This window comes from Trachypithecus francoisi, unplaced genomic scaffold (genome assembly GCF_009764315.1).
Source record: "Trachypithecus francoisi isolate TF-2019V2 unplaced genomic scaffold, Tfra_2.0 Lachesis_group13, whole genome shotgun sequence".
NCBI classification, from domain to species: Eukaryota; Metazoa; Chordata; class Mammalia; order Primates; family Cercopithecidae; genus Trachypithecus; species Trachypithecus francoisi.
Window position 1 is genome coordinate 37818770 of NW_022681458.1, and position 22628 is coordinate 37841397.

General features: G+C 38.9%; 1 protein-coding gene across 5 annotated transcripts in view; it reads left to right on the forward strand.

Annotated features, from left to right (window-relative positions):
- Positions 1-22628, forward strand: part of RAPH1 (Ras association (RalGDS/AF-6) and pleckstrin homology domains 1) — a 108257-nt gene that overhangs the window by 52475 nt on the left and 33154 nt on the right. For 3 of the 5 annotated variants that reach the window (XM_033230605.1, XM_033230608.1, XM_033230609.1), the window contains exons 5-6: positions 12363-12443; positions 18895-18969. The exons of 1 other annotated variant lie outside the window; for it this stretch is intronic. In XM_033230605.1, coding sequence (XP_033086496.1) covers positions 12363-12443; positions 18895-18969 — 156 coding nt within the window. The remainder of the gene's footprint in view (positions 1-12362; positions 12444-18894; positions 18970-22628) is intronic. One more of the 5 variants, XM_033230606.1, reaches the window with a different exon arrangement.

Here is a 22628-nt window from a genome sequence, read left to right on the forward strand (position 1 = left end):
AAGCTTGTGTTTACAATACTCTAATATGGGATAAAAGAATCTATTTATGAATAATCAGTACTAAAGTAAAATCTTGAATTTTAACTCTTACTTGACATCATTGATTTTTTTTCCTAATTTAATTCTTTGGATTAATTTCCATCAGTCAGTAACTCTTGGTACCCACCCATGTGCGTAACTTTGTTTTTGGTATTGTGGAGCACAAAAGGAGTATTAATCATGGTGATTTGGAGATAAACTTGAATTACTTCTAAGAAAGTTAGCCAGTCTTATCAATCTGAAGAATAAACTTTCATTTATTTAAAATGAAACTTATCTAAGTGGTATATATTCTATAGAGAACTTGAAAACTGATTTCTAGGCCTGATGTGGTGGCTCACGCCTATAATCCCAGCACTTTGGGAGGCCGAGGTGGGTGGATCACCTGAGGTCAGGAGTTTGAGACCATCCTGGCCAACATGGTGAAACCCCATCTCTACTAAAAATAATTAGCTGGATGTGGTGGCGCATGCCTGTAATCCCAGCTACTCGGGAGGCTGAGGTAGGAGAATCGCTTGAACCAGGGAGTCAGAGGTTGCAGTGAGCCGAGATTGTACCACTGCATTCCAGCCTGGCAGCAGAGCAAGATTCCATCTCCAAAAAAAAAAAAAAGAAGAAAGAAAACCGATTTCTATTTTGTGATACCTGGGAATTGTATTTAGGATATGAGCAGTATTTTATTAGGGGTGTGCTTTCTTGGCCATTCTTTGTTTTGTACGTTGATATTACTTCCAGTCAGTTTACAGTATTTTCAGTTGGGTTAAGATGCATGAGGACAACTTATAAACTAATCATTAAGGATCTTCTAATACCATATGCGTGTCTGTTTTTCTGTCTGTAAAATGTGCTTGTTATAAAAGTTCATACAATATAGGGGCAAATTGAAGTAAAACATGAGAAGTTCCTCTCTCCCAGCAAGGACACTTCAAATGGTATCTAGTGGTATCCATGTATATCACTGTGAATACTGCAAAGAATACCAGTACTCAATGGTGTAATGTTTAATATGAGAGTTTAATGTAAGGTTTGGTGAGTAAACCAGGACTATAGCAGGGAAAGGAGTTAAAAAGTCTTACCTAGCTAGCCTGTTCTTTTGCTTCACCTAGGAGTATAGAAAGGTGGTTTAACAAACCTGGAACTTGGTTCAGTGTGCTTTTTTCGTAGGTCTAGTCTGTTCTGATTCAAATAAACTGAGGCAAGCTTTAATATATCCTGAACTCATGTATCAAATTGTCTTTAAATGCAAATATGGTTTTAAAAATATTTTAGTTTTTCATGCATGGCGTTAAATCGTTCTATGAGATATGTTACAGACAACTATCCTCTACCCACATACACATCATATTCTGCTCCCAGAGGTAATTTTTGCTTATTTAGCTGACTCTTAGGGAATTTACCTCTTTATCATTAAATCTGCATACACATTGCCATTTCTTGGTTTTTTTTGTTTTAGTTGTATGTATTACCTGTTGACTTTTCACTCCAGAAGATGAGGGTATAGCTGTCTATACACAACTTCTTCTCACTTCTCCCTTCCTGTTCTTCCATTCTCCAAATATATTTTGATTGAACTCATACTCAGTGCTTATGTTAAAATGACTATATACTTGGAATTTACTGCTAACCTTCATATACTCTTAGGACTACATTCCTTTTCTAGAATATCATTTTACTTTTACTGGAATGAAAAGATTTTTAAAAATATTTAATTTTCTATATAGTGATCACTATTTCAATTTCAGACTTTATCTCAGTTGATTAAATTACTCTGGTTCAAGCCAAATTGTGTTCCATTAATTGCATCTTCTTAAAATTCTATTCTTTTTTTTTTTTTTTTTATAGTCTTTGGGATTATCCTTAGGTCTTTTTTCTTAGGCTGGTGAGCTTATCTGGAGAAGGTTCTTCCAGTCTTCTATGCTGGCTGCCAAGTGTTTCAGTAGCCCATTTGGGAAAGAAGGGTTGGAACATGAGGGTGATCCCCATTGTTCCAGTCTGTGAGCTTTCATCAAATCCTTTTAGGTCAGGGTTTCTCAGCTATCAGCACTGTTGACATTTGGGCTAGTTTTCTTTTGTGAGTGGCTGTCTATGCATTGTAGGATGTTTAGCAGCATCCCTGGCCTGTACACACTGGATGTCGGTAGTACACATACCTTCTTCAGTTGTGACAACTAAAAACGTCCACAGACATTGTTACATGTTCCTTGTAGGACAAAATCCACCCCCATTTGAGAATCACCACTGCTCTAGGCAGAGACGGTTAACAGTAGGTCTGAGTCCTTTTCTTCATGGAGAATGACCTTGGGTTTTCCTTCTCCTGACATTCTTTTCCTGGACACATACTGGATTAAGAATTAAATATAGAATATCTCCAGGTAATATTGTTTATTATGAAATTGACCCCTGTTGGTGAATGTATATGGACCAGGAAAACTGTCCATGAATAACTAAATTAGCCTATGAAAAGACACAGACCTTGATTTCGTGGTGTGCAGTGTAACTTTTTTTTTTTTTTTTAAGAGACAGAGTCTCACTCTGTTGCCCAGGCCGTAGTGCAGTGGTGCAGTCTGAGGTCACTGTAACCTCTGCCTCCCAGGTTCACATGATTCTCGTGCCTCAGCCTCCCGAGTAGCGGGGATTACAAGCACGTGCCACCATGCCTGACTAATTTTTGTATTTCTTTTTTTTAGTAGAGACAGGGTCCCCTCATGTTTGCCAGGCTGGTCTCGAACTCCTGACCTCAAGTGATCTGCCTGCCTCAGCCTCCCAAAGTGCTGGGATTACACTTTGGGAGCCACCGCACCTGGCCAGCAGTGTAATAACTCTTGTAAATGAGCATGAACATGTTCTTTAAGGGGCCCTGGAACTTACCCTCATTAGCTGTTACAAGGTACTGCTGGTTCCCGTTGAGCATGAAGTTTCCCTAAGCCAGGGTGTTTTCTGCACTTACCACGTGGTCTCTTTCCCTTACAATGAGCTATCACTTACAGGCCCAAAAAAAAGGGCCCGTGGTGAGCTGTATGGACTCCCTCTGAAGATGGCATGTCTGATGCTAGCATGCCAGCATGTCCTCTTTTTCTTTATACAGAGCTGAGTGAATCTGGCTTCAAGCTGTAGTCTGTTGGGTCTTGTGAGTGGATATTAATCTGTACCTGAGATCGCTGCTCATGGGCAAGTGAGTAAAGGAGGGAATCTGAGAATTAGCTGCTTTCTTAAATGTGTTTTCAACCATTCTTCCTGCTTTTAGTCTCACCATCACTTGTCTGCTCTTGCTTCTGGGGACTTCCGAGGTTACATGATATAAATTGAGTGCTCCTCTGCTTTTCTCCAGTGCTGGCCCAGCATTCAGCTTTGCTAAATTGGTTACCACTCAGCCATATGCTTATTTTCCCCATCTTCCCACCCCCATTTTAATCCCTGTAAAACAGTGCTTCACAACTTGGGCTACTTTATCCTGCTGGGGATATGCAACATTTTTGGTTGTCCATCAAAGGAATGTGCTACTACTGGCATCTAGTGGGTAGAGGCCAGAGGTGCTGCTAAACATCCAACAGTGCACAGGACAACCCACCTGAAGGATAATTATCTGGCCCAAAATAGTGACAAGGTTGAGAAACCACATTTTAAATTGTGTGGCACCTGTTAGTCACGATCAGGAAGGTGGCAGTTACAGTATGTTGCATGAAGTTCTTCTGTTGAAAGTTTCTGATAAAGATCAAGAAAGTACCAGCATCAAATCTTCTTAGATTCAAGGAAATAGAGGTATCTTTGGCCAGTCCCTTTCTCCTGAACTCCAGGTACATATATTCCATCTCTAATCATTATCTCTATTTGGATGTATAATTGCGTATTATATTTCTCCAAAGAGATAGAACCAATAGGATATGAGTGGGGATTTATTGTGGAAATTGACCCACACCTTTACGAAGGCTGAGAAGTCATATGACAGGCTGTCTGCAAGCTGGAGACCATAGGATGGTAGTTGTGTGGCTCAGTCCAAGTCAGAAAGCCTCAGAACCAGGAAAGCCCATGGTGTAATTATCAGTCCTAGGCTGAAGGCCTGGGTACCCAAGGGAGGCTGCTGGTATAAGGCTTGCGGTACAAAGACTGGAGAGCCTGGAGTTCTGATGTCCATGAGCAAGAGAAGAGTGTCCCATCTCTAGGAAAGAGGGAAGAAAGCACCTTTTCTCTGCCTTTTTTGTTCTATCTGGGGCCCTAGTCAATTGGATGGTGCCTACCCACAATGACGATGGGTCTTCCCCACTCAGTCCTGGTTCATACACCATCTCCTCTGGAGACACTCTTCAGAGACATACCCAGATGCTTTACCAAGTTCTCTAGGTATTCCTTCATCCAGTGAAGTTGATAACCTAAAATTAACCATCACAGGTAGATTGCTCTAATTTAACTGGTCTAAACCTCAAGTTCTGCTCTTTTTCTTCATACTTATTTCTCCCACTGTCTTCTCCATCTCAGTTGATAGATATTCCATCCATTTAAAAAGCAAACTTCTTGGAGTCTTTATCTACTTATTTTCTTTCTACCTCTCTTCCAATCCAGCAGCAAATTCTGTTGGTCTTATCTTCAGAATATATCTAGAATATGATCACTTCACACCACCTTCACTGCCACCAAGCCAACTTCATCTTGATCTAGATTTTTGAATAGACTTCCACCTGGTCTTTCTGCATTCACCTTTCCCTTGACAGTCTATTATCCACACTGCAGTCAGAAGTGATCCTTTTGAAAGGTAAGTCAGATCATCTCTTTTCAAACCTAAAGGCTTTGCATCTCAAAGTATAGCCCAAACCCCTATAATGGCCTATAGAGCCTTGCCTGATCTGCTTTCCCGTTACCACTGACCCTATTTTTCTTCCTTCTGTCCCTTACCCCACTAGCCATACTGTCCGATACTTGTTCTCTTCCAGTAGCCAAAGCCTGCCTCTTAGCCTTTGCACTTACTCAACCCTGCCTGGATGCCCTTTCCCAGTCTTCTGTATAACATACTTCTAGCTACCTTCTGGAATTTGCTCAAGTGTCGCTTTCTCATTGAGGTGTTCTTTGATCATGCTATTTAAAAATGGAGCTCCCCTTACTCTGCCCTATTATTACCCTTTTTGTTGTTGTTTTTTTTTTTTTTTTTTTTTTTGAGACAGATTTTCGTTCTGTCACTCAGGCTGGAGTACAGTGGTACCATATTGGCTCACTGTCACCTCTGCTTCCTGGGTTCAGTGGATCCTCCTGCCTCAGTTTCTGGAGTAGCTGGGACCTCAGGCATATGACATCATGCCCATTTAATTTTTTAAATTTTTTGAAGAGATGGTGTCTCACTATATTGCCCAGACACTGTATCAGACTCCTGGGCTCAAGCAATCCCCAAACGTTGGCCTCCAAAAGTGCTAGGATTACAGCTGTGAGCCACCGTGCTCAGCCTTTGATTACTTTTTATCTCTCGTTTTTTTTTTCTCTTTAGTACTTATCTCCATTTAACATACTATATACATTACTTTTTAATTGTCCTCTCCAACTTGAATATCAGCTTCAGGAGGAGAGAGATTTTTCATTTTTTAAATTCCTGATGTACTCATCACATCTAGAATAGTACTTGGCTCATACGCACTCAAATATTTGGCCCGGCGTGGTGGCTCACGCCTGTAATCACAGCGCTTTGGGAGGCCTGAGCAGGTGGATTGCTTGAGGTCAGGAGTTCAAGACCAGCCTGACCAATCTGGTGAAACCCCGTCTCTACTAAAAATACAAAAGTTAGCCGGGCTTGGTTGTGCATGCCTGTAATCCCAGCTACTCCGGAGGCTGAAGCAGGAGAATCACTTGAACCCGGGAGCCAAGATCGCACCACTTCACTCTAGCCTGGGTGACAGAGCAAAACTCCGTCTCAAAAAAAAAAAAAGCACTCAAGTATTTGAATGAACAAATATATGCGTGTGTTCATTCCACCATTTTATTTTTTTATTTTTTTTGAGACGGAGTCTGGCTCTGTCACCCAGGCTGGAGTGCAGTGGCCGGATCTCAGCTCACTACAAGCTCCGCCTCCTGGGTTTACGCCATTCTCCTGCCTCAGCCTTCCGGGTAGCTGGGACTACAGGCGCCCGCCACCTCGCCCAGCTAGTTTTTTGTATTTTTTTAGTAGAGACGGGGTTTCACCATGGTAGCCAGGATGGTCTCGATCTCCTGACCTTGTGATCCGCCCGTCTTGGCCTCCCAAAGCGCTGGGATTACAGGCTTGAGCCACCGCGCCCGGCCATTCCACCATTTTAAATCTAGAAGCCTACACTCTAAAATTAGCAGCATTTTTTTTTTCAGGATGATGACTGTGAAGTAACATACATAAAAACTCTTTAATAGTGAACTCTTTTTTCATATCTAGGTTCTCTAGAGCCAGTAATTATACTTAACTGTTTAGAGAAACCCAGCATAGAATAGTGGCTTTTACTGAAATTTAGTGATACAAATATCGGTTAAAAATACCAATTTGAAATTAATACTGTTTCATCTTGGGGACATGAGTAGTTAAGTTGCCCATCTAAAAGTAATATTGTGGCTCGTCTTTCTGCCTGTCACCATGGACAGGCACAGTACAATTTAACTTCTCAGAGAGTTTATCTTTTTTGCCTGCCTTTCTTTTGCTCGGCTTTTGTTAAAATACTGTACTTCCAGCACTTCACATATGTTATCTCATTTAAGCCTCATACTATTTCATCAAAGCCAATACTGACAAGATTAAGTGGGTCAGATAACTGAGAAATCCTGTGTTTGAGTTCTAAAACCACAACGTTTGCTTCCCAATCTTCATAAAAATCTTAGTGTAGCTGATTGTTAAAAATAATTATTTCCCAAATGAATTATAGAATAACTTCAGTCAATATTATTATAAAGTCGGTCAGCAATAAGGACCATATGCCATGTTTTTAAAACTAGAATTCACTGTAGTTGAAATAAATTGTAATAAAGGCTATTTCTCAACCATTACAAAATATGTTGCAACTGATTTACTCATCTTTGTGGTACTTTTATTCCTGTTAACTGATAAAACATCTCAATAAGACAACAGTTTGCAAATTTAAATGGGAATTTCATGTTATAATTTTCATATAAAGTAGGATATTACTAATTAAAGGTTAATGTTAGAATTTACCTTTATTTTTCTGGTGGGATTATTAAATTTTAATAATTTTTTTGAGTTTGGAATTTTATACATGACAATGTATTTTTAAAATGAAAATACTTTGTAAAGCTATTACTTTATAGCAGATTCAAAGGATTTTTTCATCATGATATACATAATATAATCATCAAGTTTTCTTAAGATTCAGCAAAACCTTTTGCCAAATTTAAAGGAATAGGTAACGTCGGCGCAGTGGCTCACGCCTGTAATCCCAGAACTTTGGGAGGCCAAGGCAGGCGGATCACCTGAGGTCCTGAGTGCCAGACCATCCTAGCCAACATGGTGAAACCCCATCTCTACTAAAAATACAAAAATTAGCTGGGCATGGTGGCGGGCACCTGTAATCCCAGCTACGTGGGAGGCCGAGGCAGGAGAATCACTTGAACCTGGGAGGCCGAGGTTGCAGTGAGCCGAGATGGTGCCACTGTACTCCAGCCTGGGCGACAGTGGGACTCCGTTTCAAAAAGTAAAATAAAATAAAATAAAGGAATAGGTATCAGATGAAAAAAGAGGCTGAAGATTTAGTGAAATCCGGGGGAAAAGCCTAATTCACACAAACATGTTTCAAATACACCCCCCCGCCCCCAATAATCACTGGCGCATATGCCCTGACACTTACTATTTGTGTTTCTTGGAAATCTGTGTTGATTTTTTTTTTTTCTCTCTGCAGAAGTAAAAAGCATCTTTATTTAGGTTTAGGCCTGTTTTTGTCTTGGGTTTGTGGAGGGCTGGTAAAAGACCTTTTTTTAGACAATACTAGAAATATATTCATCTGGCCGGGTGCAGTGGCTCACGCCCGTAATCCCAATACTTTGGGAGGCCAGGGCAGGTGGATCACTTGAGGTCAGAAGTTCGAGACCAGGCTGGCCAACATGGTGAAATCCCATCTCTACTAAAAATACAAAAAAAAAAAAAAAAAGCCAGGCATGGTGCCAGACACCTGTAATCCCAGCTACTCAGGAGGCTGAGGCAGGAGACTCGTTTGAATCCAGGAGGCAGAGGTTGCAGTGATCCAAGGTCACACCATTGCACTCCATCCTGGGTGACAGAGCGAGACTCCATCTCCAAAAAAAAAAAAAGAAGAAATATATTCATCTATTTAAAATGAGTAGGAGCTATAAAACAAAAAGAAATGTTTTGAAAACATTCACAAATTTACTGGCTATATAATATCCAGTAGAAGGAGAGCAGAATAAAGAGGAAAGGGGGCAAAACAGAAAAATTGAGTGCTTGTTCTGTTAGCCATTGTGTTTTATGTCTTAACACACGTTGTGCAGAGCCCAACACCTTGTGGAGGGCACGATTATCCCTCTTTTACAATGGAAGGAACTGAGGTAGAAAGAGACTAAATAACTTGCCTAAGGGTTTGAACTCAAACATACTGGTTGTAGAGCTCATACCACCATATTATGCTACTTCATCACAGAATTGAAGGAAAATCAAGACAAGTAGACTGGCCAGTGCTCTCAGAGCCGGACCTAGAGACAGAACTACATAGGCAGGAGAGAAAAAGGCAGAGGAGACGTATGTAATAATATCCCCATCTTGTGGTGGTTTTGTATTTTTTCTCAATATTTTAAGTAAAATTAAGTTAACTTCTAGCTCTAAGCTAAATAAAGCTTAAATACAATTAAGATGAGGGCTGGCAGTTCCCATTCTTAGTAGTAATATTAATCATTCATAATTTTTATGCCAACCTTTGAAGATAAATGCTATGATTATCCCCATTTTGCACATGAGGAAACAGGTTAAATGATAGGCCCAGAGTCACCTTGCCAATAAATGGCCAAGCTGGGGCTTGAACCCAGGCACTCTAGCACTGGGGTCTCCATTCTTAACCATCATGCTATTCTTACTTTCGACATATGATTTGTGGAAAATGCATACACATGTTAGTAAAGATGAGGGAAATGTATTTTATTGAAACACTAATGAGTGGTCATAAGCCTCCACTTCTTTCTGGTTGTAATCTAAAGTGTTAGCTGTCACAAGGAAGTGTTTTATTTGTAATCACTACTTTGGTACAAGGCCATTTCTTTATAATGGTTTGGCTCCTATGTTCAGATAAATGGTTTTTATTTATTTTATTTATTTTTTGAGACAGGGTCTCACTCTTTCACCTAGGCTGGAGTGCAGTGGCGCAATCTCAGTTCACTGCAGTCTCCACCTCCTGGATTCAAGCGATTCTCGTGTCTCAGCCTCCCTAGTAGCTGTGACTACAGGCGTGCACCACCACACCTGGCTTGTCTTTGTATGTTTTGTAGAGACGGAGTTTCACCCTGCTGGCCAGGCTGGTCTCGAACTCCTAACCTCAAATGATTCACCTGCCTGGGCCTCCCAAAGTGCTGGGATTACAGGCGTGAGCCACTGCAGCTGGTCAGATCAATGTTTTTTAATACGTGCATTCCCACCCCACCCCAAGGATTCTGGCTTGTAAATGGCACTTTGTTTTAACATGTTATAGATTCAGTTCAAGAAAGTAGTGGTTCATAACTTTGCAGAGATTTGTGGTGAGTTTTTGTAAGATTGATAGAAAGTTTTTATCAAACAAAATGATACAACACTTTGTAATACAAATGAAAGTTTCAAAACTGAGAAAATTTATAGCAAAATTTATACAGAGAATTGACCTTTAAATTCATTTTTTTCCCCATGGGAGACTCACTGGACATTTTTTGTTACATATTTTGAGCACAGCTTTTAGATTTATGAAAGTAGTGATAAAGAGTAGGCAAAGATTAGACTTGGAGCAGATAATATTTTTTGGTAAGAAAATAGGTACTTTATGGAAATGGACCTAATTAACATTAAAAAGCTATATTATTCCATAATCCCTTTTTATTCATGTTACTGTAACATAAATTTTTAATCTTTATTTACTATTTTGTATTGTTTTTGTCATTTCACATATATCCTTTTCTGGTAAGGGTATACTGCGTAATAGCTATAGTATTCCATTGTACTGTTTTACATTTAACATCTCTTGTTGAATACTTCGGATTTAATTTTTTTTTTTTTTTTTTTGATTCTGTTGCCTCATTCTGTTGCCCAGGCTGGAGTGCAATGGCGCCATCTCGGCTCACTGCAACCTCTGGCTCCCGGGTTCAAGCAATTCCCCTGCCTCAGCTTCCGGAGTAGCTGGGTGGGACTACAGGCACAAGCCACCACTCCTGGCTATTTTTTGTAATTTTAGTAGAAACGGGGTTTCACTATGTTGGCCAGGCTTGTCTCGAACTCCTGACCTCAAGTGATCTGCCTGCCTCAGCCTCCCAAAGGGCTGGGATTACAGGCGTGAGCCACTGCGCCCAGCCCAGATTTAGGTTTTTAAAAAGTTTAACCAGTAAGCATTTGGAAATATGATGGACACTTGTGCACGATGGAGTCTAGAAAGAAGTGATGTTTTTTAAAAAAATTATTTTGAAATATTATACTTACAAAACCTTTAAAGAATAGTACAAAGAACTCATGAAATTCATTAGCCATGTAATTTTTAACATTTTACCACATTATTGTGCTATGTCTGTATTTATTTTTCCTGAATCCTTTGAGAGTTGGTTGCATTTATCATTCCCTTATATTCCTTAATACTTCAGTATCTGTTTCCTAAGAAAAGGGAAACTGGCAGTATAGATTTCATGGGCCTCCTGTTGACGTAGTCATTGAAACATAATATGTTTAATGAGAAAATACAGAGGGAAAAACAAAAACCATCTTGATCTGGTTTCAAGCATGTGGCATGAAGGTCAAGTAGAAAGTTATTCATACATTCTGTAAATATTTGAGTGCCTAGGCACTGTGGTGGGATGTAAGGGATAAAACTGGAATATAATACACAATGTTGGCCGGGCGCAGTGGCTCATGCCTGTAATCCCAGAACTTTTGGAGGCGGAGGTGGGTGGATCCCTTGAGGTCAGGAGTTCAAGACCAGCCTCACCAACATGGTGACATCCCATCTCTACTAAAAGTACAAAACTAGCCAGGCGTGGTGGCAAGCGCCTGTAATCCCAGCTACTCGGGAGGCTGAGGCAGGAAAATTGCTTAAACCCGGAAGGCGGAGGTTGTAGTGAGCTGAGATCATGGCACTGCACTCCAGTCCAGGCGACAGAGTGAGACTCCATCTCAAAAACAATAACAACAAAAAAAACAAAAAACAATGTCCTTATGAAGTGATAATTTATTGTATGGAGTGGTGGAGGGGAGGATATAGACAACCAGACAAGTGATTTTGGTACAGTGTGGTAGAAACTATGATGGAAAAAACAGAAAACCTTTTTCGTTAAAAAGTTCTTGATGACTTTGAGAATGAATTACAGAATACATTGTAACTCAAAGGATGAAGGCTTTAGGAAAGAAAGATTGCAAGAAATTAAGGGATAAATGAGTGGTTGGGAAGTGGAGGAGGCACCTTCTAGCATGAATTCAGGGAATTTGGCAGTGGAGAGGAGAAACAAGAGGACAGTACCCAGAATTGAACACTTTCCTCTTCTCCTCACCCTCAATGGACTGATCTAGTTGAGTATCAGAGACTAAAGATACTCTCTCTTTAGGAGGGGGAATGAATGAGATCTAGAACATGCTTAGCTTTGGAAGGGGAAACAAACCACATTTATTCATCTAGAATTTGAGGGAAGAATAAAAATAGGGGTATAATTACAAGGTACATTCTAATGAAGATCCTCATGATAAATGGGTGTAGCTTTCTCACATGGAAGGAAGTGCAGTCATACGAAGAGAGGGAAGAGGGAAGCTAGAAGCTTGAAGAACATAGAGACTTAGAACAGGCATAACATAAGGGGAAAAATTAAGAGCACTGCCAAACAGTGGTTAAGGGCCAGTTGAGGTTTGTTAGCATGAATTGGTATTGGACATAATGTTTCTGCACAATTATTTCATAGAACTCTACTGTCCAGAAGTGGAGTGAGGTTATCCTTAAATTATCAAGGGTTAGGATCATCTGGGTCTTACCTTTATAATTTTTGCATATAAGAGAATGAAAGGTAATTGCATGCAACTTTTCATTACTATTTTGTTTCATTACTGTTTTGTTTCACTTCATTGATCTTTTTCTCTTCCTGCATGGTAATGAGAGCTGCCCGTTTCACCTCCTTTACCTATCATTTTCTTCCTTACTCCATTTTCACAGCATGCTATTTCTCTGAGATGTTCCAGCAAGCAGGCCAAGCGTCATATTGACTTCACAGAAGAACAGGCTGAGCTGACACCTGTAAGTTCTATAAACATGCCATGGCGTGACTTAATGAAGAGGAAAGCATTCGTTAGAACTCCAGATGATGAAACCTTTTCATATAACTTCAGTTTTTCAAATAAAAATTAAACCAAACTTAATAAATTAGCAAAAACAAATAAGCAACTTTAGATATGGTACCATTGAATAATACTCCTGGTATGATTATGTAGGTGGTGGCATAATTGATGTAGATAATTTTTGTTTTAGAACCTGAAACAACATGCCTTCTTTATTCTGAAACTGAGAGCTTTTGTAAATTTCTTAAGATACTAACAAATTTAATTGTTCTTCACAGCAGAGATACCAAATGGAATGATTCTGCACTGATGCTTAACTGAAGGCCTAGTTTCTTTCTTAATAAAGTGTATTCTTTGGTCAGTGATTGGCAAATCTGGATGCTTCAGAGGTGTACTGTTCTGTATGGTAGCCACTAGCCACATGTGCCTATTAAGTATTTAAAATGTGGTTAATCCAAATTGTAGTGTGCTGTAAGGATAAAATACATACTGGACTTCAAAGACTTACTATGAAACAAAAATGTAAAAAAATCTCATGGCCGAGTGTGTTGGCTCATACCTGTAATCCCAGCACTTTGGGAGGCCGAGGCAGGCAGATTACTTGAGGCCAGGAGTTCAAGACCAGTCTGGCCAACATGGTGAATACAAAATTAGCCAGGCGTGGTGGCACATGCCTGTAATCCCAGCTCTTCAGGAGACTGAGGCAGAAAAATTGCTTGAACTCAAGAGGCGGAGGCTGCAGTGAGGCAAGATCACAGCAGTGAGCTGAGATCACACCACTGTACTTCAGCCTGAGTGATGGAGCAAGACTCAAAAAACAAAAACCACAAAATTTATTTGTATTAATTACTTGTTAAAATTTCGGGTATTTTTGGTTAACTAAAATATATGAATATTTCAGTGTTTTCTTTTTATACTTTTTAAAATTAGTGTGGCTAACAGAAAATGTTAAATTACCTTTGTGATGATTTCTAACACCATCTTTACTGTTCAAGTGAAATTTGTAAATAATATAACCTACTTACATACCTACTTTTTATATGAATGTAATGCCCCAACACCTATGAAGGAGAAATATTGAAAACATAATTTATAATAAAGTAATGTATCTGTTTCAGTATGTAAATACTTAGCTGCCACTATTAAAAGACATAATGAAGTAGTCAAACCTTACACCTACCTATAATCAAGAACTTTGGGTTTAAGAGAAGTGAGATCAGAAGGCTTTTTTTTTTTAAGAAGTATAGGAAAAAGAACAGAAATATAAGTGGACCCCGGAAGTGAAACATGTTATGATAAATGATAGCAGATGTGTGACATATTTGTATATACTATGAGAAAAAGGGAAATAATCTTAACTGAAGTAGGGATAATGTGCTGAGACAGTTTATAGACAAGTAGAGAAAATGGGAACATGTAAAATTCTTGCAAATGAGGTAAGATTATTTGTAATTGTATTGACAAAATAATTTCAGTGTTATAATGTGAGATGAGATGGTAGTAATAAAATCATTTGATATCTGATATTTTACAGTGTAGATTTTTCATCATGCTATATATTTTATTTTTTTAAGGTGGAGTCTTGCTCTGTTGCTAAAGCTATAGTACGGTGGTGCCATCTTTTGTAGTCAGTGGTACTGACTGCAATCTCTGCCTCCCGAGTTCAAATGATTCTCCTGCCTCAGCCTCCCAAGTAGCTGGGACTACAGGAGTGCGCCACCACACCTGGCTAATTTTGTATTTTTAGTTTTGCCATGTTGGCCAGGCTGGTCTCAAACTCCTGACCTTAAGTGATCCACCTGATCCACCTGCCTCAGCCTCCCAGAGTGCTGGGATTATAGGCATGAGCCACCACTCCTGGCCTTCTGTGCTATATATTTTAAATATGACAACAGTAGTATGAAATATTTTAAAATAATTTTTACTAATAAAGTTAATTTCATGTTTTCACTAATTTAATATTATTTAGCTTTTAACTTATCATTTGCTGACATGTGACAGAGTGTACACTGCCAGTTGTGGTACTGGCGACTCTTATTTTAAGCTAGTTTTCCATTGGTGAAATTATTTTCCAACATTATGAGCAGCTCTTTGTAAACTCAGAACAAAAGAAAGTGCAGACTTCTTTCAATTTATTTTAGAGGGTAATAGCACTCCTGGAAAATTCATTCAATATTAAAATCATGCAAAAACACTTTTTAGATGTAAAATGAAATTAGATTCTAAGCTCAGATTGTTGTAAACAAGATTTCCCATCTCTACGACTCTCCGTATAAGGATATTTAACAATCGTGGGATGTGGGACTTCTGTTGTTATTGACATTGTACCATGCTCGCAAGGCATCTGGCATTTTTGACTTCCCAATAAATACCAGTAACTCTCCCTCTCCTCTTCATTGTGGCAGCCCAGAATGTCCTCAACATTTTCTGAAATTCCTGCTTGAGGGCAGAACTACCCTCTTTTGAGAACCATTGGTCTGAAATATCCCTTTGCCCTCTGTTTCTACTCTGCCACACTCCCTCACACCGCCACCCCAGCAGCCTCTTAATCATCCTCCAGGACTGTAGCTTTTTCAGAATTAACTTTATTAAGCCCCTAATTTGGGGTTAGATACTTGTCTCCTTGCTCACCTACCACTTAACACACTGTTTTGTAGTTGCAAGTTGGTCTGCATCTCCCTATTAGACTACATTCTGTGAAGCAAGGAATGCCCATCTTGGTCACCTTTGCATCTCTAATGCTGGCATGGTTCTACGCTCAAAAGTTGGAGCCTAAAAAATGGTTGAATAAATGAAGAGGAAAAGAGAGAAATAAAATAAATCAATAAAATGGATTAAAAATAAGCTCCTGACTTTGTGTCTATAGTTGGTAAATAAAAGAAAATATAAGAAGGCCCTGTTTATATGAAGCTGTATGCATTTTTGTTACCTCGCAACATAAACCAAGACTGAAGGCTGATTGGATGCCATGCCCAAACCATAATTTTTTTTTTTAACTAAACGTTTAAAATATATTTCTAAACAGAATGGCCTTACTCAGTCACAGTAACTGCTGATCTCCATAGCAGAGCAACCCACAAAGACACAGCACTGATTTTTTCCCCTGTAATCAAGGGTGAAAAATACACAACTTGTTTCTGACCCAAAACCACAATTTCTGCAGTTTAAAATGTTTCACTGATAATATGGCCCTGGTAGAAATTGTGTCGTTTTAAAACCACATAATTTACTCTCCTTAGTCCTTCAGCTGTGCAGCACTCTTCTCATCCCTCTTGCATCCTTCCAGTAACCAGTTTCACCCTACCCCGTCCCTTTTTTCTGAAGAGCAAGGAATTCTAGGATCAATGTTATGACTGGTACCAGTTGGAGGAAGATACTTTATTTTCTGAGACAGGGTCTTGCTCTGTTGCCCAGGCTGGAATGCAGTGGCATAATCCTAGCTCACTGCAGCCCTAAGCTTCTGGGCTCAAAAGTGGTCCTCCTATCTAAGCCTCCTGAGTAGCTGGGATTATAGTTCAAGCCACCATGCCCAGTGGAGTCTGCTGCTTCTGGTTTCTATATGTTTGTTGTTTCTGTTACAAATATCCTATAGTTTGAATAAAACCTGGAGATCTGGCCTTCCTCACTGCTAGTAACTAAATAGTGAATAGCTACGTAACCATCCATGTGGGATATAATTTATGATTATGTTTAGCTATTGTTTGTGGTCTCATTTTTTGGATGTGGCATATTTTGGGACCACCAACCATAATGATTACCCTCTTTTTATTTTAAGCTATTTAAATATCTTAATATTTCAAAATGGACTTCTATTTCTGTGTCATTAAACAGATACAGTTAAATATCATTGCCTCATACTTACCAAATTATCAGTTTTTTTGGTGACTTGAAGTCTTGAGGTCATGAGTTTGAGAACTGATGAAATCTTGTGGTTTTTCTTTAAGAGCTTAAATTTGAATTTGATGTTTGGAATTACATTTACCAAATCATACTTTGTTTTGATGGCCTGAGGCAGATTTTATTTTTTTAAATTTGAAATATAATTATCTGAATATAGATAATCTACTCACTTGGAGATCATTTTTCTAAAAAAGTAACTTAGATAAGTAGCAATAAGTTTTCAAGAAAATAATTTCTTAAAATACATGTTATATGTTTTACATAGTAATTGTGTAACAGTACATTTTTCCCCATTATATTCGAATAGCTAAAAATGAATGGGAATAAGAGCAATGAAAGTTACAGTTGCTCTTTTACTTTTAAGTGAAACCAAGTTTATTAAAGAAGTAAAGAAATGTGGCTGGGCACAGTGGCTCACACCTATAATCTCAGCACTTTGGGAGGCCAAGCCGGGCGGATCACCTGTGGTCAGGAGTTCAAGACCAGCCTGGCCAACATGGAGAAACTCTGTCTCTACTAAAAATACAAAATTAGCCGGGTGTGGTGGCCCGTGCCTGTGATCCTACCTACTTAGAAGGCTGAGGCAGGAGAATCGCTTGAAGCTGGGAGACGGAGGTTGCAGTGAGCTGAGATTACATCACTGCATTCCAGTCTGGGTGAGAGAGGGAGACTCTGTCCTAAAAAAAAAAACAAAAATAAGAGAACTAAAGAAACCAAAGAATGGCTACTCTTGTAAATTGTGCTTTTTGTTCTTTGTTTTTCCCAATTCCCTCACTTCTTGGCTGAGCATTAACCTCAAACTAAATTGCATTTTCAGAAATTACTACTTACCTAGTGTCTTTATGGGGAAGCCAATCAGTCTTACCTTTAAGAGGACGATACAATCTAGTTAAATGAGGACCTAGGGATAGTTTTCTATGTTCTTGTTATTGTTTGACTTTGTTAGTGCTAATCTTGATGAATATGTCCAATTAAAAAAATTGGACGTTAGGTTTCTTTTTTTAATAAGGAATGGGTGAGAGGGACAGGTATGCTTACAAAGTTTACCTTGCATTAAAACACAGCTTTAAAAATGCAGGCAATAAAATACCATATAGCAAGCTTAGCATAGTATAGATGTAAGCAAAGATTGTATTATCTTCTGTAACATGTTTTTAGTAGTATATTTTATCTATGACCATGTATGTACTTTTTTTTTTCCCCTTGAGACAAGAGTTTCACTTGTCGCCCAGGCTGGAGTGCAGTGGCACAATTTCAGCTCACTGCAACCTCTGCCTCCCAAGTTCAAGCGATTCTCCTGCCACAGCCTCCTGAGTGGCTGGGATTACAGGGTCCTGCCAGCACACCCGGCTAATTTTTGTATTTTTGGTAGAGATGGGGTTTCACCATGTTGACCAGGCTGGTCATAAACTCCTGACCTCAGGAGATCTGCCTGCCTCGGCCTCCCAAAGTTCTAGGGACCATGTACTTTCTTACAGGGGTTGCTGCTCTAGTATTTGCATTAGTTTCTTTCCAAAGAATTTCCAAGAATAACTTGACCTATATTTACGTTTATAAAATATAACACAATATTTTCTATACTTTTACTCAGCTATATTGTACATTTTTTTAATAGTGATTAGTAACTATGTACTGTTAAATACTAATTTGGAATTTTTTCATGAGAGGCCAGTCCAAATTACATGTAGATATCAAAACAACTACAATTTAAGGATAAATGAAATACAATTGTATTATCTTACAACATGTTACTGAAAAGTTATTAAGGGGAGAATGATAGGTTCCATGCATGTCATTTACAAATTATTTTCACGAAAACAATTACTTGAATTAATTTAAGTGTGTGATGCTTCTGAATATTTTGTTCATGTCATTCATTTGCTCTGCAAATTCTTTACTGTGCAGTGTACTCCTATTTTTATTCTGATAATAATGAGTGGGTTAATAAAGTTTTACTGAAAACAGGTGTATCCATTAGGCAAAATATTGATGAATATTTTTCCTCTTGGTGCAGCTATCATTGAATTGACCAGAAATACTTGGAGAAGCTTTTAAAAATGATGTCATCTTATTCTAATCAAAATATACTATTTAAAGCCATATAGGTCTTGATAGGCTTCCTTCCTTTAAAAGGAAGTTTAGTCATTGGTCTCTGACATGCATTTATTTGTGTGCTGTGCACAGCGTTCATGAGCATTGGCCTAGAAGGCAGACTGGCTCTGCAGTCTTTGCATGTACTACCCATTTCCCAAAGAGGGAGGGATCCATTTCCCAGGAGTCAGCTGGGACACGCCTGTGGGCACGGTGATGTCTTTACCTCCCTGCTCCTTTTCTTTTTCTTTTTTTACATTTTCTTTGTGGACATATTTCATTCAACTTAAGGAAAAGATACGAGATTAATTATAGAGAATCATTCTTGCTTTGTCTACTTTATGTTTTAAACACATAAAACCTCCACTGACTTCTGTTATTGCCTTTTTTTGTTTTTGTTTTTCTCTTTTCTGAACAAGCACTCCTATCTGGACAGGGAAACCTCCCTTCTTCTGAGAAACATTGCAGGAAAACCTTCTCATTTGCTGACCAAGGTGATACTTCTTTCCACATGCATGTAACTATTTACTGCCTTGTAGGTAGAATATGATTTCTGTTTTTGATCATGCTTTTATATTATTATTTTCTTATTCTAGCATCTGTCATTAATAGAGATACTTTTTCTTTTACAGACGGTAATTATTTACTGATCTTAATGACTGTCAGGCAATATTGAGAGTATAAAATATATTCAGTAATTTTCACTAGTTTTTAAACTTTTGTAAATGCCTAATTTTCCCAAGTGTGTTGCACTTTTTCTAGTTTGACACTATTGCATTTTAAAGTCTAAAAAGCATTGCTTTTACTACTAATGGTTGTCCATACTCTGGGTTGCTTTAGCAGACTTTGCTTCCTAGTTCTTATTTATATTATTACCTCCTCATTTAATTAAAACATTTACTCATGTAAACAGAATCTTAGTTAATATTAACTTAGTCAAATTGGAAGAGGAGGAAGCTGTAATTTTAATTGCCTGGTTCTCTGCCCTTGGAATGTTTTGAATCAGTCCAGCCAGATTTTCACTGGGCTGGTATTTTATATCCAGTTAAAATAGTTTAGCCATTGTCATCATTAACTAGGGAATAATACAGTAGGGAAGCTGAATTGCTTCCTACCTCTTTTTAAGTCATGTTTTTATTTCATTAGCTTATTTAAATAATGTTAAATTCAAGAATATCAGACTTATTTCTGAAAAATATACATAGTTATGGGTAATGTCCCTAAGTTGTTGTTACTGTATCTGAGGTTTGTTTGCTTTAATTTCTAACCTTGTACATTTATAAAAGAAGATGGTAGACCAAAATGAAAATCTCCCCAAGAAGCAGCTCAAAGAAAAGACCCTTTAACAAAGTCAGCAGTGGGACCCGCTCTCTACCCTGAGTTTCTCTTTTTAAAGCAGATCTATGCGTGCTGGTAGAAATTTAAAGATCAGGGAAGTGTAGAAGTCTAAGCTGGTCATGGCTCTTTTTCCCTTTTCCTCAGCTGTCCCCTCTTCGTTCTCTGTTTACTCTCTTTCCCTAGACTCCACACATGTATCTTCAACTAGGATCTCTGTTCTAGATGGATCTGTCTCCCAAGAGCACATTTCCAAACAGCTGTTAGGCATTTCCTGGAAGACCACCAACATCTTACAAGCACCTTAAGTCCCACAGGTGTTTAGCTTACCTCCATTATCCCTGGGCTCCATAATTTATATCAGTCATCATCTCTTCTGTTTAGGATGCTGACATTCTCCTAATTACCAGGTTTGAACCCTCTGATCATCTTTGCTACCTTCCTTCTCATTTAATGTCTCCAATTTCTAATGAAGCTTGTCTTAATCTGCAGGATTTACTGAGCTCACCCATTTGTTGCATTCCCATTACCACCACTCTACTACAGGCTCACTCTTAGCTCTTTGTTATTACCCGTCCCCCTTCCAATCCATTTTATACACGGCTCTAAGATTAAGTTTACCATTTTACCATTTTCATTGCCAATTCAACAATACTTACTGAGTCGTGACCTGCTGGGTGCTGGGATAGAACATTGCATAAAGTATACCTATTCCTCACCCTCAGGAGCTCACAGTCTGTTTATGAAGATAGATGATAAATGGTGACAAGCAAGCATGTAAAGAAGTTCTAAATCACGTTAAGTGCTATGAAGGAAACGAGTAGAACATACTGGGGAAAAGATTGGGGTACATTTTATTTAGATGATGAGATCAGAGGGTTCTAGGAGGGTAACATTTAAGCTAAAGCCTGGAGGATGCAAAGAAGCCAGCCTGGGGCTTAAGGGAGTGTTCCATGTACATAGGTCAAGGGAAAGAGCTTAGCATGTTTGAGAAGTTGAAAAAAGACCATTTTGCCAGAGTCACCCTAGTTGCATTAATGAAAGTGCAAGTGTCTTGATTTGGGTTTGGAGAGGTAGGCAGGAGGAGCCAGATTACTCAAGCCACACCAAGGCCTTATTTTTCTCTAACTGTAACTGGAAACTATTGAAAAGAATAAATAACTTCATTTATCCATTCAACAAATATTTACTGAGTATCTATTATGTGCCAGACAATGTTTATGACCCTGGAGATACAGCAGTGAACAAAACAAAGTTCCTACCATAGGCAGTGTTATTTTTTGCAAGTTTTGGATAAACATGGTCAGTGGCTCATGCCTGTAATCCCAGTACATTGGGAGGCTAAGGCAGGTGGAGTTCAAGCCCAGGAGTTCAAGACCAGCCTGCCAAACATAGCGAAACCCCATCTCTACCAAAAAATACAAAAATTAGCCTGGCATGGTGGTGCATGCCTGTAGTCCCAGCTACTCAGGAGGCTGAGGTGGGAGAATCACCTGAGCCTGGGAGGTCAAGGCTGCAGTGAGCCATGATCACACCGCTGCACTCTAGCCGGGGCGACAGAGTAAGACCCTATCCGCCTGCCAAAAAAACAAAAAGTTTAAAAATAAACCACAGTCATTCCTTGGTATATACACAGGGAATTGCTTCCAGGACCCACATTGATACCAAAACCTGCACATACATACACAAGTCCTGAAGTTGGTCCTGAGACCTTGGACGTGAAAAGTCGTCCTCTATATAGCAAATTTTAAAATTTTTTATTATTTATTATTATTTTGAGACAGAGTCTTGCTCTGTTGCCCAGGCTGGAGTGCAGTGGTGCCATCTTGGCTCACTGCAACCTCCACTTCCCAGGTTCAAGCAATTCTCCTGCCTCAGCCTCCCGAGTAGCTGGGATTTATAGGCATATGCCACCACGCCCAGCTAATTTTTGTATTTTTTTTATAGAGACGAGGTTTCGCTGTGATGGCTAGGCTGGTCGTGAACTCCTGACCTCAGGTGATCTGCCCGCCTCAGCCTCACAAAGTGCTGGGATTACACGTGTGAGCCACCATACCTGGCCTGTATAGGGAATTTTGCATCCAGAGAATACTGTTATTTTTTATCTGAGTTTGGTTGGGAATGCAGAACCCTCCAGTATGGAGGGTCACATATATTTACAGAAAAACATTTGCATATAAGGACAGTAGTAGCTCAGACTCCCGTTGTTCGATCAGCTATAGTTGTTACTATAACTATATTTTGATTCTAAGCAGTGTTATATAACAAACTATTTAATGACCCTTAAACTGTTTATATCACTCCAAGTTCTATTTGAATCATTTTAATTTACATAACTGTATTGCAGTCCTATGAAATCAACTAGATCCTGAAGGAATTATTAACCCCTGTTTAGCCCCTTAATTTCAACTGGGTTTGTTCTGAACCTACAAAGCTTAAGCTTCTCAGTTGAAGAAACAAGTTAGCAACAGTAGCACTTTCTGTAAGTATTCTAATTTTTACAGCATAGAGAAAGTTGTAACACTTTGTAACCACAGTGTTGGCTTTCATTTAATCATAGGATATTCACATAGTTTTGTCCTTTATGTAAATTTGAGGAGGTTTGGCATTTGGTGGTTATTGATAGCCACATAGGAATTTTTCAGTAGAAAGTAGATTGTCTCTTGCTCTTTTAAGAGAAGGTATCGGAGAGAAATTTAAGTTTTTACATGTGTGAGATGTTTTTTACTTATGTTTAGTATAGTTGTGAAGAAAGGGATAGTCAAAGGATATGGGGCAGAAGACTTAACACCTGACTTTGGCAGCAGAACATGAGATG